This window comes from Bos taurus, chromosome 26 (assembly GCF_002263795.3).
Source record: "Bos taurus isolate L1 Dominette 01449 registration number 42190680 breed Hereford chromosome 26, ARS-UCD2.0, whole genome shotgun sequence".
Classification (NCBI taxonomy): Eukaryota; Metazoa; Chordata; class Mammalia; order Artiodactyla; family Bovidae; genus Bos; species Bos taurus.
This window is the reverse complement of record NC_037353.1, coordinates 20,957,926-20,974,591: the sequence shown is the minus strand read 5'-3', so window position 1 is coordinate 20,974,591 and position 16,666 is coordinate 20,957,926. Positions and strand designations below refer to the sequence as shown.

General features: G+C 43.3%; 1 protein-coding gene across 3 annotated transcripts in view; it reads left to right on the top strand.

Annotated features, from left to right (window-relative positions):
• The window catches only part of CPN1 (carboxypeptidase N subunit 1), a 33,457-nt gene extending 18,912 nt beyond the window's left edge, over positions 1–14,545 (top strand). Inside the window, 4 exon segments of one of the 3 annotated variants that reach the window (NM_001076080.2) lie at positions 6,835–6,974; positions 8,493–8,592; positions 10,935–11,053; positions 14,268–14,545. In NM_001076080.2, the coding sequence (NP_001069548.1) occupies positions 6,835–6,974; positions 8,493–8,592; positions 10,935–11,053; positions 14,268–14,426 (518 nt within the window). In that variant the 3' untranslated portion in view covers positions 14,427–14,545. 3 annotated transcript variants of the gene reach the window in all.
• Positions 14,546–16,666: the final 2,121 nt, after the last annotated feature.

Here is a 16,666-nt window from a genome sequence, read left to right as displayed (position 1 = left end):
TACTTGCATTATGATTTTTACGTAAGTATTAAATAAAATAATGCACATAGAGCATTTGGAAATGCCTGCTTTATAAATATGAAGATTTTTCTAAAGTGGCATGAGGTATGCCTCATATAGCAAAGATGAAGAGAGATGCCAGGCTAGACAGACAATTCCTCTGATATGTGCTCTTTGTACCCTGCCTGCCCATCTCCCATCAGCAGGGATTTGCCATGGACATTGGCCACTGATAACATAGCAGACACCTCTAGCAAGAGGCTCTTCTCTCTATTCTTTGGGCTTTTCCCATCACTGAGGGTCAAGATGTAACCTCTGTTTACAAACCTTCAGTAGATAAAGAACCTAAGGATAGGTAAGAGCTGAAGCAGGAAACCAGGTTCTCTTAGGAATCATGTTGCAGCAGCAATCTTCTCCCATCCTCTCACACCTGACCTGTCAGAGCCCAGGTAGTAGAAACTCACTGGTGAGGGCTGAGCTGATGGCTTGTCCTATGGGGACTGGGAAGGAGGAAGGTTAGCAAGTCATCATGTACTAGGAAGATGACAGACTTCTTGTGGCCAAAAACTCACTTGAATCCAAAGCAAGAAGACTGAACTTTACTTTCTTTGATTTACATTCAGTTCAGTTCAGTTCAGTCGCTCAGTGGTGTCCGACTCTTTGCGACCCCATGAACTGCAGCACGCCAGGCCTCCTTGTCCATCACCAACTCCCGGAGTTCACCCAAATTCTTGTCCATCAAGTCAGTGATGCCCTCTAGCCATCTCATCCTCTGTCATCCCCTTATCCTCCTGCCCCCAATCCCTCCCAGCATCAGAGTCTTAACTCTTCACATGAGGTGGCCAAAGTATTGGAGTTTCAGCTTCAGCATCAATCCTTCCAAAGAACACCCAGGACTGATCTCCTTTAGAATGGACTGGTTGGATCTCCTTGCAGTCCAAGGAACTCTCAAGAGTCTTCTCCTACACCACAGTTCAAAAGCATCAATTCTTCGGCGCTCAGGTTTCTTTACAGTCTAACCCTCACATCCATATATGACCACTGGAAAAACCATAGCCTTGACTAGACGGACCTTTGTTTAGGAAAGTAGTAAGTTTTTGTTTAGTCACTAAGTTATGTCCAACTCTTTGAGACTCCACAGACTGCAGCATGCCAGGTCCTCTGTCTTCCACCATCTCTTAGAGTTTGCTCAAATTCATGTCCATTGTGTTGGTGATTCTGTTTAACCATCTCATCCCCTGCAGCCCCCTTCTCCTTTTGCATTCAGTCTTTCCCAGAATCAGGGTCAAAGCAATAAGTGCCTGCGTGCTAAGTCGATTCAGTCATGTCCGACTCTATGCGACCCCATGAACTGTAGCCCACCAGGCTCCTCTGTCCATGGGATTCTCCAGGCAAGAATATTGGAATGGGTTGTCATTTCCTTCTCCAGGGGATCTTCCCTACCCAGGGTTTAAACCCACGTCTCTCAAGTCTCCTGCTTTGGCAGGCAGGTTCTTAACCACTAGCGCCATCTGGGAAGCCCCAAAGCAATAAGTGAACGTGAACATGAAGTTGCTCAGTAGTGTCCGACTCTTTGCGACCCCATGGACTGTAGCCTACCAGGCTCCTCTGTCCATGGGATTTTCCAGGCAATAGTACTGGAGTGGATTGCCGTTTCCTTCTCCAAGGGATCTTCCCAACCCAGGGATCGAACCCAGGTCTCCTGCATGTACCCCCTCCCAAATTTAGAACATAAAGTATACTTTTTCAAATACTTGTTCCTCCCTTTCCTTTCCCATTTTCTGAGATAGCATAACCCATGCCTCCACTAAATCATTAATCATTTAGTCATTCAGTTCAGTTCAGTTCAGTCGCTCAGTCATGTCCGGCTCTTTGCGACCCCATGAATCACAGCACGCCAGGCCTCCCTGTCCATCACCACCTCCCAGAGTTCACTCAAACTCACGTCTATCGAGTCGGTGATGCCATCCAGCCACCTTATCCTCTGTCGTCCCCTTCTTCTCCTGCCCCCAATCCCTCCCAGCATTAGGGTCTTTTCCAATGAGTCAACTCTTCGCATGAGGTGGCCAAAGTACTGGAGTATCAGCTTCAGCATCAGTCCTTCCAGTGAACACCCAGAACTGATCTTTAGGATGGACTGGTTGGATCTCCTTGCAGTCCAAGGGACTCTCAAGAGTCTTCTCCAACACCACAGTTCAAAAGCATCAATTCTTCAGTGCTCAGCTTTCTTCACAGTACAACTCTCACATCCATACACGACCACTGGAAAAACCATAGCCTTGACTAGACAGACCTTTGTTGGCAAAGTAATATCTCTGCTTTTCAATATACTATCTAGGTTGGTCATAACATTCCTTCCAAGGAGTAAGCGTCTTTTAATTTCATGGCTGCAGTCACCATCTGCAGTGATTTTGGAGCCCCCAAAAATAAAGTCTGACACTGTTTCCACTGTTTCCCCATCTATTTCCCATGAAGTGATGGGACCAGATGCCATGATCTTTGTTTTCTGAATGTTGAGCTTTAAGCCAACTTTTTCACTCTCCTCTTTCACTTTCACCAAGAGGCTTTTTAGTTCCTCTTCACTTTCTGCCTTAAGGGTGGTGTCATCTGCATATCTGAGGTTATTGATATTTCTCCTGGCAATCTTGATTCCAGCTTGTGCTTCTTCCAGTCCAGCGTTTCTCATGATGTACTCTGCATATAAGTTAAATAAACAGGGTGACAATATACAGCCTTGATGTACTCCTTTTCCTATTTGGAACAAGTCTGTTGTTCCATGTCCAGTTCTAACTGTTGCTTCCTGACCTGCAAATAGATTTCTCAAGAGGCAGGTCAGGTGGTCTGGTATTCCCATCTCTTTCAGAATTTTCCATAGTTTATTGTGATCCACATAGTCAAAGGCTTTGGCATAGTCAATAAAGCAGAAATAGATGTTTTCCTGGAACTCTCTTGCTTTTTCCATGATCCAGCGGATGTTGGCAATTTGATCTCTGGTTCCTGTGCCTTTTCTAAAACCAGCTTGAACATCAGGAAGTTCATGGTTCACATATTGCTGAAGCCTGGATTGGAGAATTTTGAGCATTACTTTACTAGCATGTGAGATGAGTGCAGTTGTGCGGTAGTTTGAGCATTCTTTGGCATTGCCTTTCTTTGGGATTGGAATGAAAACTGACCTTTTCCAGTCCTGTGGCCACTGCTGAGTTTTCCAAATTTGCTGGCATATTGAGTGCAGCACTTTCACAGCATCATCTTTCAGGATTTGAAATAGCTCAACTGGAATTCCATCACCTCAACTAGCTTTGTTCGAGGTGATGCTTTCTAAGGCCCACTTGACTTCACATTCCAGGATGTCTGGCTATAGGTCAGTGATCACACCATCGTGATTACCCCTAATTCACTTCAGTTCAGTTCAGTCCCTCAGTCGTGTCCGACTCTTTGCGACCCCATGAATCGCAGCACGCCAGGCCTCCCTGTCCATCACCACCTCCCGGAGTTCACTCAGACTCACGTCCATCCAGTCAGTGATGCCATCCAGCCATCTCATCCTGTTGTCCCCTTCTCCTCCTGCCCCCAATCCCTCCCAGCATCAGAGTCTTTTCCAATGAGTCAACTCTTCGCATGAGGTGGCCAAAGTACTGGAGTTTCAGCTTTAGCATCATTCCTTCCAAAGAAATCCCAGGGCTGATCTCCTTCAGAATGGACTGGTTGGATCTCCTTGCAGTCCAAGGGACTCTCAAGAGTCTTCTCCAACACCACAGTTCAAAAGCATCAATCCTTCAGCGCTCAGCTTTCTTCACAGTCCAACTCTCACATCCATACATGACCACAGGAAAAACCATAGCCTTGACTAGACGGACCTTTATTGGCAAAGTAATGTCTCTGCTTTTCAATATGCTATCTAGGCTGGTCATAACTTTCTTTCCAAGGAGTAAGCGTCTTTTAATTTCATGGCTGCAGTCACCATCTGCAGTGATTTTAGAGCCCAAAAAAATACAGTCTGACACTGTTTCCACTGTTTCTCCATTTCCCATGAAGTGATGGGACCAGATGCCATGATCTTTGTTTTCTGAATGTTGAGCTTTAAGCCAACTTTTTCACTCTCCTCTTTCACTTTCATCAAGAGGCTTTTGAGTTCCTCTTCACTTTCTGCCATAAGGGTGGTGACATCTGCATATCTGAGGTTATTGATATTTCTCCTTGCAATCTTGATTCCAGCTTGTGCTTCTTCCAGTCCAGCGTTTCTCATGATGTACTCTGCATATAACTTAAATAAGCAGGGTGACAATATACAACCTTGACGTACTCCTTTTCCTATTTGGAACCAGTCTGTTGTTCCATGTCCAGTTCTAACTGTTGCTTCCTGACCTGCATATAGGTTTCTCAAGAGGCAGGTCAGGTGGTCTGCTATTCCCATCTCTTTCAGAATTTTCCATAGTTTATTGTGATCCACACAGTCAAAGGCTTTGGTATAGTCAATAAAGCAGAAATAGATGTTTTTCTGGAAATCTCTTGCTTTTTAGATGATCCAGCGGATGTTGGCAATTTGATCTCTGGTTCCTGTGCCTTTTCTAAAACCAGCTTGAACATCTGGAAGTTCACGGTTCACATATTGCTGAAGCCTGGCTTGGAGAATTTTGAGCATTACTTTACTAGCGTGTGAGATGAGTGCAATTGTGCAGTAGTTTGAGCATTCTTAGGCATTGCCTTTCTTTGGGATTGGAATGAAAACTGACCTTTTCCAGTCCTGTGGCCACTGCTGAGTTTTCCAAATTTGCTGGCATATTGATTGCAGCACTTTCACAGCATCCAAATCTTTCAGGATTTGAAATAGCTCAACTGGAATTCCATCACCTCCTCTAGCCTTGTTTGTAGTGATGCTTTTAAGGCCCACTTGAATTCACATTCCAGGATGTCTGGCTCTAGGTCAGTGATCACACCATCGTGATTATCTGGGTCGTGAAGATCTTTTTTGTACAGTTCTTCTGTGTATTCTTGTCACCTCTTCTTAGTATCTTCTGCTTCTGTTAGGTCCATACCATTTCTGTCCTTTATCGAGCCCATCTTTGCATGAAATGTTCCCTTGGTATCTCTGATTTTTTTGAAGAGATCTCTAGTCTTTCCCATTCTGTTGTTTTCCTCTATTTCTTTGCATTGATCGCTGAGGAAGGCTTTCTTATCTCTCCTTGCTATTCTTTGGAACTCTGCATTCAGATGCTTATATCTTTCCTTTTCTCCTTTGCTTTTCACTTCTCTTCTTTTCACAGCTATGTGTAAGGCCTCCCCAGACAGCCATTTTGCTTTTTTGCATTTCTTTTCCATGGGGATGGTCTTGATCCCTGTCTCCTGTGCAATGTCACGAACTTCATTCCATAGTTCATCAGGCACTCTATCTATCAGATCTAGTCCCTTAAATCTATTTCTCACTTCCACTGTATAATCATAAGGGATTTGATTTAAGTCATACCTGAATGGTCTAGTGGGTTTCCCTACTTTCTTCAATTTAAGTCTGAATTTGGTAATAAGGAGTTCATGATCTGAGCCATAGTCAGCTCCCGGTCTTGTTTTTGTTGACTGTATAGAGCTTCTTCATCTTTGGCTGCAAAGAACATAATCAATCTGATTTCGGTATTGACCATCTGGTGAGGTCCATGTGTAGAGTCTTCTCTTGTGTTGTTGGAAGAGGATGTTTGCTATGACCAGTGCATTTTCTTGGCAAAACTCTATTAGCCTTTGCCCTGCTTCATTCCATATTCCAAGGCCAAATTTGCCTGTTACTCCAGGTGTTTCTTGAATTCCTACTTTTGCATTCCAGTCCCCTATAATGAAAAGGACATCTTTTTTGGGCGTTAGTTCTAAAAGGTCTTGTAGGTCTTCATAGAACCATTCAACTTCAGCTTCTTCAGCATTACTGGTTAAATGGGTGTAATTCCAAGATCATGAAGTTTATATCAAGATGATAGTGAGGTTTCTAGACCAGCATCATCAGCATCACCTGGGAACTTGTTTAAAAAAAAAAGCAAGTACTGGATACATACTGAGTCAGAAACTCTGGGGCTGAGGCCTAGCAGTTTGTATTTGGCTGGAAGTCACAGCCTTCTAGGTAATTCTGATTCAGGGAGAGAATCAATGTAACAGGCTAGAGTTGTTCTCCAACTTTCCCTATTCTTTTAATAAGAGGTGGTTGCACTCATCAGCTTAGAGAGCAGGTAAAAAGTTGATTAGATGAATAATTTTTAATCCCAATAAGTTTGTGATATAAATACCATTCTAATGATCAGAAATATATTCAAAAGTGATTGATTCAATTGAATAATATACAGGATAGAAACAGGCAAGCATTTGATGAAGAAAAACTATAACTGCCTTCTGCTTTCTGTGGAGTCTGTTTTTCTAGGATAACTATTTTCAAGTTGGTGCTGTGTTCTCAGGTAGGAGAAAGGATGTGAAAGCAAGATAACCATCTCATCTCCGACCTCCCAGATCTGAAGAATATCACAGTCCAAGAGAAGAATCTATCCCTTGAGGGCAGTAATTGTCTGATATGGAGGCATGAGTAATAAGCAGACCTTGGTATGATGAGAGAGACAAGAAGTGAATTTAAGTCATGAAATGGAAGAAGTAGAGAATGGAGACCACACAGTGGGCATTTGTGAAGGGAGAAAACTGGAAAGATAGATAGGCATGTGAATTTGAAAACTGGGGAAAGGGCTTATGGAGGAGAAAAATAATGGAGATGAAGAGGTAGAACAGCAGGTGATGGGGAAGAGTGTGGAGAAATTGAGTGTTGAGTGGGAACTTGATTATACAACTCTGCCCCTGCTCTCTTTCCCCTAGGAATGCAAGACTTCAATTATCTCCATACCAATTGCTTTGAGATCACGCTGGAACTTAGTTGTGACAAGTTTCCGCTGCAAGGGGAATTACAGCGCGAGTGGCTGGGTAATAGGGAAGCCCTCATCCAATTCTTGGAACAGGTAAATTCCGTATTTCAAGTGTCCTGCTTACAGAAAGGGAAGTGTTTTCTGATGGTAGGCAAGGTATTTTGAATGACTCAGGTCTGACTTTTGCTCTGACTCAATACACTAGATCTCAGCTTTTCTACCAGTGAAATTAATTCATTCCACTTTGTTGAGCACAGCTATCTGTCAGAGACTGTACTCTGTGCTGAGGATTAAGAGTAAGCAAATATATATCTCTGCATGCATGCAGCTCATATTCCAGTAAGGAGAGGCAGACGATAAATAAAATAATTTGTAACACGTTAAATGCAAAATGCTATGAAGAAGGCCTTACAGAGAAAGTAACATTTAAACAGACTTACAGGAGGTAAGGGAGTAAATGGTTCAGAAATCTAGGGGAAAGGGGGCTCCCTGATGAAGTCATAGTAGCAAATGCAAGGCCAACAGTAAGCAGATTAAAATGCTCAGAATCGCTGGAGAAATGTAAATCAAAGCCACAGTGAAATACCACCTCACACTCATTAAGATGGCTGCTATAAAAAGACAAATTTAAAAACAATGATGGAAAATAGCAAGTGTTGTGAAGAAATTAGAACACTGGTGCAGTGTTGGTGGGAATGTAAAATGGTGTAGCCACTATGAAAAAACAATGTGGTGGTTCCTGAAAAAAAATTAAAAACAGAGCCGCCATATGATCCTGCAAAACCAATTCAGGGTATATATCCAGAAGAACTAAAAGCAGGATCTCAAAGAGTTATTTGTACACCTGTATTCAGAGCAGCATTGTTCACAGTAGCCAAAAGGTGAGAGCAACCCAGTGTCCACTGGTGGATAAAAGGACAAACAAAATGTGGTATAGACACACAGTGGACACACAGCCTTAAGGGAGAAGGAAATTCTGCCATGTGCTGCAGTGTGGATGAACCTAGAGGACATTATGCTAGGTGAAATGAGCAAGTCACAAAAAAACAGCAATTTTATTTATATGAGGTATGAAGAGTAGTCACATTCATAGAGGTAGAAAGGAGATTGCTGCTGCTGCTAAGTCGCTTCAGTCGTGTCCGACTCTGTGCAACCCCATAGACGGCAGCCCACCAGGCTCCCCCGTCCCTGGGATTCTCCAGGCAAGAACACTGGAGTGGGTTGCCGTTTCCTTCTCCAATGCATGAAAGTGAAAAGTGAAAGTGAAGTCGCTCAGTCGTGTCCAACTCTTAGCGCCCCCATGGACTGTGGCCCACCAGGCTCCTCCATCCATGGGATTTTCCAGGCAAGAGTGCTAGAGTGGGGTGCCATTGCCTTCTCCGGGAAAGGAGATTAGTGACACGATTTGACTTAGATTTTAACAGGATCAATCTGACTGCTGTTTTGAGATTACTGGGAATTGTGGTGAGAACAGAAAGACCAATCAAGAATCTGTTACCATAATCTTTGTGAATATCAAGTGCAGTAGCACATGGGGAAGGGCTTCGAGGACTCTCAAACATGGCACAAATGTTCTGTGAGCATCACTGTACACTATAAACTTTCCTACAGGTCCACCAGGGCATCAAGGGAATGGTGAGGGATGAGAATTATAATAATCTTGCGGATGCTGTCATTTCTGTCGGTGGGATTAATCATGATGTCACTTCGGGTAGGTGGCCACTGCTTTGTGAGGTGAGAAGGGAGCCTTTACTGCTTCACTGTCTTCAGCATAGTCAGGAAGCCAGTTTGTAAGCCAGTGAGACCAGCAGGGATGTCAAGGACATGGGAGGTAGAGGGATTGGAGGAAGGAAGGATAACAGGATTGAGGACAGGAATTAAGAGACAGGGCCAGGAAGATGCAAATGTGAACATCTCTCTCAGCATTCAGGAGTCACTGCCTCATACTTTGTTAGGAGTGTTTTCTGGGATTGAGGTTATTAATAGCTCTCATACTGATGTGAAATGGGATAGAAAAGAAAAGGACTGTAAAACTGGTGTTTAGTCTTGACCCCAAGCCAGGCATTTCGCTACAGCTCTGTTTAGGAAAACGTTGGTAAGACGTATTCCATAGTAGGCTCCCTGAGGGCAAGATTGATGGTGGGAGCAGGTCTTGTGGAACCAACTTGAAACCTAGAATGGTACAGACTATCTCACAGCACAATGGTATTGCAAACTGCCCCAGCCCAGTTTGATCAGGCCCAACTCTTAGGGGTTTGGTGGTGTTTGGTTGGTTTTTCATGTAGAGCAGTAGCTTCCAGTGGCTAGGGGCAGGTGAGATTTGCCTGCCTCCCCCAATCTTGATACCAGCATGGCTCAGCCACATTTCACCATGTAACTGTACCAAGCAGGCACCTTACAGCTCAATCTGTTTAAACTGGATGAAATCTAAATTTTAAGGAGATAACTTACATTCTTTAAGGTGCTCCTGACACCTCTTCCATGAACAGTTCATTCAAGGCAAAGGCAACAACATTCTAAAAGCAGAATTCTGTAGACTCATAGTCAAGCATCAGATACCAGATCCTTCCAGTCCAGTGACTGGACCCAGGACTGTTTAGGGAACCACACTCTGACACCCCCAAGAGCTTCAGGGCTTGTTAGATTCTTATATCCTATTCACGCAAGGGTGGGAAATGTCTCATTCTAGTCAATCAACATATGTTGAACTCCACGAATTTCAGCAATAAGAACCCACTTCTAACACACAGGATGCTAAATTGATAAATTACTCATTTCACTACTGGAAGAGCTCATTGCTAATGTTCATTATGCTACTTAGCAAAGCATCTAGTGTTGCTAAAAGATAAAGATAGCTGAAGCCATTGTAATAGCTGCATCTGGAATTAGGCCTTTCTGGTACAGTGGTAGCTAACCACTCCTAGTTGGAGCCTCTAATTAAAGAAAATGACAGTCCCTAGGATATAACAAAGTATCCAGTGTATGCATTATAACACACTGCTTTTACTAAGGAATTTTAAAGTAAATTATAGACGTTATAGGTGGCAGAGACTTCTTCATTATTTATCTCTCATTCTTAATTGCATTTATTATGTCAGTTCTTCATTGCTATTACAATAAAAAGAATTTTAAAAGCACAGACATAATTTATTCTAAAGAGATATAAAGTCATTAGCTAAAATACTACATCCCTGTCTTGAGAAACAGGCTTTCTTTTCAGTTTTATTTTCCCCTTTTGATGGTGATGGAAGAAATATTAGAAATAAGATTCTCAAAATCAGATATTTAGGTCATTTAGTCCAGCCCTCCCACTCAATACAAAATTACATACAAGAGAGGAAGGCTCAGGTGGGAAGGGATATATATATATATTTATAATTATTATTGATTTGTGTTGATGTATGGCAGAGACAACCAAAACATTGTAAAGCAATTATTCTCCAATTAAAAAAAAATTACACTTATACAACACCACTGAGATTGGGTTGTTTGAATCATGTCCACTGGTACAGGTTGCGCACTGCACAACTGTGTAGCTTTTCTAGAGCCCCTCATTCCATTCAGCCTGCTCACAATTTCAAAAGGCAGTTCATTCCTTTTTTGGTAACTTATATTTTGTCCAATTTTTACTTCTGTCCTCATTCTTATTTCTTTAATGTAGACATCGTTTCTTCACAATGACTTTTCAGACATTGAAACAAAGGTCTCATGTCATCTCTTTACCAGGAAAAACATTCATAAATCTTTCAACCTTTCTCCTAGTGACCCTTCAGTGGACATGAGTTTGTTTTCAAATGCATGCAGGATCTAAAATTAAACATAGTACTCTCACTGCAGAGCACAGTGAAAATTCTACTTCCTGGGAGCTGAGGCCCATGATCTTAAAATGTTATGACAGCCTATGATTGTTTTAGATCTTTACCAGTTTCATCATGCTGTTTAAAAAAGTTAAGCTTGTGGTCAGCTAAACCCCTCAGATTGTTTCTCATATCAAAGCCTCATCTGGGGCAGATTTCTCATCAGTGGACTGAGTTATATCCTTGTAACTTTTAGGTGCCCATGGCGATTACTTCCGGCTGCTGCTTCCGGGTACCTACACGGTCACTGCCACAGCACCTGGGTTCGACCCAGAGACCGTGAGTGTGACCGTGGGTCCTGCGGAACCCAAGCTGGTAAGTTAGGCTGACCTCTACAGAGCACTGTAAAGCTCGCGTAAGCAGAGTTACAAATAGTCAATTGTGTAGTTCTAACCTCTGCCAAGCTTCCCTCTTTCACCACCTAAGAAAAGCAAAATTAGTGCTCCCATATGCTAATTTTTCTCCTATCATTCTTGTGTTACATCCTTCCCCATTTCTTTTGGTTTTTCCTTTTCCTTCTCTTTAACGTAGCATTGTGATTAAAGCACTGCCAGATTCTAAATCCAGCTCACTTGTCTGCAGACCTTGGACAAATTACCTGATTGCTCTCATCCTCAGTTTCTTCCTCTGTTAACTGGTGATAATAATGCCTCTTTCACAAGAGGTTAAAATGAGAAAGTGCACATAAAACATTTGGTACAGCGACTTACATGTAGAAAGTGCTCAACAAACCCCAGAGACCTTGTCCCGATACACAGGCTTACCGTCTTCTCCGTCATCAGTAAGGACCACCACCAGATGGCACTCTGCCCCCTTCTGGTGCCCATGTGCCCAGATAGCGTTGCTTTCCACTCACCTTGGTGCTTTTCAATATTCAACTCTGCAAAAGGCTTTCTTTTATAGACAGGATGAGAAGTGAAAAACTTTTTTGATCTATAGCCTGGGCCTTTTTATCTTTGGTCATTTTGGATTGGGATCTCAGAGCCAAAGAAACTCAAAGATCATGGAGACTAATCCTCAGGTTTCTCAAACAAAGGAAGAGTAACGAGGCCGTCCTGGTTAATGAGCATCTATGGACCTTTCCCTCATGTCGGGTTATCCCTTGGGCCCCCTCACTCTGTCCTATTCCTTCTCTATACATCCTGAGAACTTAGCAGACCTTTCTTCCCTTTCCCTGTTAACTCAATGCAGTCAAATATCTTGCCTTTTCAAATAGTTATAGGTACTATTCTTTGAATAGCTACTGTGTGTCAGACATTACCTTTCCAGAATCATCTCATTTAACCTTCATAACAACCCTGTATATAAACCCATTTGTGGCTGAGGAAGCTGAAGCTCAAAGAACAGGAGTAACTTGTCCAGTACCCCATGGTGAGTAAGTGGGAGCCAGGAGTCCAGCCTCTGCGGGGCTTTCAGGGCAGCTTTCTCAGCCAGCCTGTTACATGGCCTTGTGCTGAGCTCAGCACCTGTGTTCGTAACCTCTTTTTTTTTTTTTTAGTAGGGGAGACTTTTTTTTTTTCCTTTCTTTTAAAAAATTTTTTAACTTTACAATATTGTATTGGTTTTGCCATATATCAACATGAATCTGCCACAGGTATATACGTGTTCCTCATCCTGAACCCTCCTCCCTCCTCCCTCCCCATACCATCCCTCTGGGTCGTCCCAGTGCACCAGCCCCAAGCATCCAGTATCGTGCATAGAACCTGGACTGGCAACTCGTTTCATATATGATATTATACATGTTTCAATGCCATTCTCCCAAATCATCCCACCCTCTCCCTCTCCCACAGAGTCCAAAAGACTGTTCCATACATCAGTGTCTCTTTTGCTGTCTCGTATACACGGCTATTGTTACCATCTTTCTAAATTCCGTATATATGTGTAACCTCTTTTTTAACATAGGAATCACAGTAAAGAGCTCTTTAAAGACTTTGAAATTCCTTTGAAATTTCTAGACAACTCCCGTTTTCCCCTGTCCTAGTCCCTCCACTCCCTTCTTCTGCAGGATATAAATGACTTCTACTTGCAGATGCGCAAAGCAGAGAGTAGCTCTTCCCTGGCAGTCTGATAACCTGCTCCCGATTTCCCAGTCGGTGCACCCTCTCCCTTTTTCCTTGTTATCCCCCTGCTCCTCATCTACCCTAAAATCAAATGACTTAGGCAGCTGCTTACAGAAGTCTTGCACTATGTGTAAGTCTATTCAATTGCAAATTCAAACAAGGACAAATCCTCTTGAGTAACAAATTAGGCTTCAAAAGATCTTACCTCCTTTCTCATATAGGCTTTAAATGAATTGATATAACCCATCATTGTATCACGTATAACTCAGAGGGGGAAAAGTTTATCTTTTGGATACGTTTCTCAGGTACAGTCACAACTAAGAATCCACTTACTGATCCCAGTTGAGTCCCTTTCCCGTTCTAAAGCAGAGATCTACTTGGTTGAAAGAAAAGAAAAAAAGATCATTTACTAGAGGGTTTTTGTGCTACAATTAAAACTCTTTAAAGTGTCTCCAAGAGTCCAGTGTTTTCCCTGTGGCTTCCCTCACTGCCGTCCAGATGTCCCACGCTTTTCATTTCCTCTGTCCTCGCCTCATTTTGTTGTCTCTCTCTCTCCCCCCCGACTTTCCTTTCCTTGATCCTTATATTGACACTATATATAAGAAATAGTACTGATACAGTACAATTGGCTCTGATTTCTCCGGCTTTGGGAGAACTAGCTGGCTGTGGGTTTTTTCCCAAAGGGGCAAGAAGTAACCTCATGAAGAGGTCTGTCTGTCACATGTTTTCCAACTCCCTGCTGGCTTTAGCAGCTCAGCCTATTCCCAGGGCCTGAGAGCCAAGGATGCCTCCAGGGAGTGTGGTTAGAACACGGCGCCCCACCCTCGCCTTTCCCTTCCTGGGCAGGAGCTCTAGGGCTTCTGCACAGCCCACAGATCCCACACTTGTCAGTCAGAAGCATTGTCACCTCTGTGTGCACGGCCAGAAGGAAGGTTTCAGCGTACTGCTGGGAACAGTGCATTAGTGCGTGAGGACACTGAGAATTTAAGAATCCATACTAACAATCTGTATCGTCTCTATTTCCAAACAATTAGGTTTGGAAGGTTTAGCGCTGAAGGTCTGAGGCATTCTTTGGCTTGCCTGAGCACAGTACCTGTGACTCATGCAGTCCGCTTACAGGTGATGACTGTGGCACCATGAATCTTAACTCTTGTTTTGAACAGCAGTATTGGCAAAAATCATGCCTTGAGTGTAGATATTTTTTTTCTATTACATATAAAATAAATGTACATTAAGTTCATCCAGATACACCCTGTGTATTATCAGTTATGATGTGCCATTTTGGGGGAAATATGAACCGAGCCTGTATGACACCACCCACACTGGTTGCTGTGATACTCTCCTCAGTTCCTTGTCCTCAGGACCTGGAACCATGGTAAAGCAGGGTCCAAACTGGTCTTCCTCCAATTTCAGTTCTAGGAAATGGAAAACTGATTTCTGTGCTCTCATAGCTTCTTTTTTTTTTCCAGGTTAATTTCCAACTCAAAAGAAGCACCCCTCAAGCAGCCCCTAAGAGGAGAATTCCCAACTCAGGGCATAGAGGCAGAGTCTTACCAAAGAAAGTGCAGCCCCGGGCAGCTAGGAAAAAAGAAACGATGATGAAGCAACCCCAGAGAGGCCCTGCCTGACATCCGCAGTGCCTGGGGCAATGCTTTGGAAAGTTTTTGTTCCTGCTCTCCCACCAGAAGAAGCATTCTTTCTATTTTATTATCTGAGACATATTTAAATATAAACATATTCAGAACAATTCAGAATGGTTTCCATCTGTTCCAGGGGTAAACCCTCTGATGCAGTCATACATACATGTAAATGATGTTCATTAAGATTTTCCATTTCTGGGGATATGGTTTATGTCCAGAAGGCTCTGTGCCAATCCACACTGTATCCAGAGACTGGTTCTGGCTGGTTAATCACTCTCCCTCTAGAGTCTAGCACAAAGCCTGCAACACAGTAAGTACCCAATGAAGGTTTCTGGATGAATGGCTGAAAGGATGAGATGATCCATCGTTGATGTTGTTCCCATAGCAAGACCAGGTAGCCCATTCTGAAATCCTAGAGGACCGTTTCAACAAGAGCCAATAATTTATTTTTTAAAAATATTACTGCTTTTTAAAAATAATTTTTACTTATTCATTTTTGGATGCGCTGGGTCTTCGTTGCTGTGCGGAGTTTTCTCTGGGTGTGGTGAGCGGGGGCTACTCTTGATTGCAGTGCGCAGACTTCTCATTGCCGTGGCTTCTCTAGTTATGGAGCACAGGCTCTAGGCGCCTGGGCTTAGTGGTTGTGGCCCGCGGGCTTCCCAGACCAAGGATGGAACCTGTGTCCTCTGCATTGGCAGGTAGATTCGTATCCACTGGACCATCAGGGAAGCCTGAGCCAATAGTTTCTTATTAACTAAAGGATTTCACATACAAGCACCTAATCCTTCTGCTACCTATTTTCATACACAAGCATTTTAAACAATATGCATCTTTCGAACATTTTCTGGGTAATAGAGATGCCCCTGTGGAATGACTGTGTCCTGACCCTGTTTCAGGAATACACAGTACTCCCCACCCTCTGAGTTCCCCAGAATTTAGTACAGAACTTTTGTACTAAAAGTGTTATGAAGCAAAATAGACGTCACTGAAGGTTTTAAAGGAATGTGCAATCTTTCATCATAAAAGTTCATAACCCCTCACTGGGCATGTTCGGGTTTCCTAATTTCCCTTTCCCCAGGGCTTAGAGGGGGAGTTTACCCATCATCACCCATTTCAGGGCTCAGCCCCAATGAAACAGGGCAGGCTCCATTACCCTCCACACTTGCTCCACCTCTCCCCACCTTGTCATCCTCCACCAATGGTTCCTCAGCCTCTCCCAAGCCCAGACCTTTCCCAACATTGAGCAGTTTAGCTGTTCTCAGCAAGTATTCTCATGTCCACCAGAAAACAGGAGGTGCTCTCTCTGTGACAATCCACCCTCTGCAGGAGATCATTCAAGATTAGGATGAACACATGATTTATTTTTGTTACCTGAGCAATCTCTCAATCTGTGGTCAAATGGGAGACAGAAAAAAATGTATCTTTTCCCATTTAAAACGGAAATTCTCTCCTCAGGTGATATTTTCTTTCTTCCCAATTTTAATCCCATATCCCTTGGTTCCCTTCTTATGGTTATAAAGAGGGAACTACTTGAGAGGGCTCTTTTCAATTCAGTAAGACTGTGCCTGAGGTTGCCGTATGCACTTGAGTTTTCCAGACTGTCTGAACATCGCTTACTTTGATTTCAGCTTCCTTTATACACAGTCATTTAGCAAAGCTGATGTTTGCAGAGCACGGTCACAGTGCTTTCCCTGGCTGAACAGTATACTTTTATTTATTCATTCATTCATGCAGGGGACATTTATTGAGTCCTTGCTCTTAATAAATGCTGAGAATACAAAGAGAAATAAGATACAGCGCATGATCTCAGGGCTGTTGTGACCTAGTTGGGAAGACAAATAGGTCATTACACTGCCTTGTGATAATTGCTATGATTAAGTGAACTCTGACGTGGGGGACAGGGAACCTGTGGGAAGGGCCCTGGCATAATCTTGGGAAGATCAGGAAAGTCATATTGGAATTGGTAAAGTCTAGGGTGAGATGTAACAAGGTCAGATAAAGAGGCATTGATGGGGGCAGGGGGAGGGGGTAGCGAAAGATAGGGAGCCAGAGTTAGGCTGAGGGGACTGCAATTACCAAGGTCTGGAGGCACGAGAGAGGGGGCCAGAGGGGGCCCTTCAGGGAACTGTGAGAGATTCAGCACCGGGGAGCAAGTGAGGTGCCCAGAAGGTCAGTGGAGTAGAGAGAGACCAGAATGTGCAGGACCTCTGAACCACATTTACAGAGTT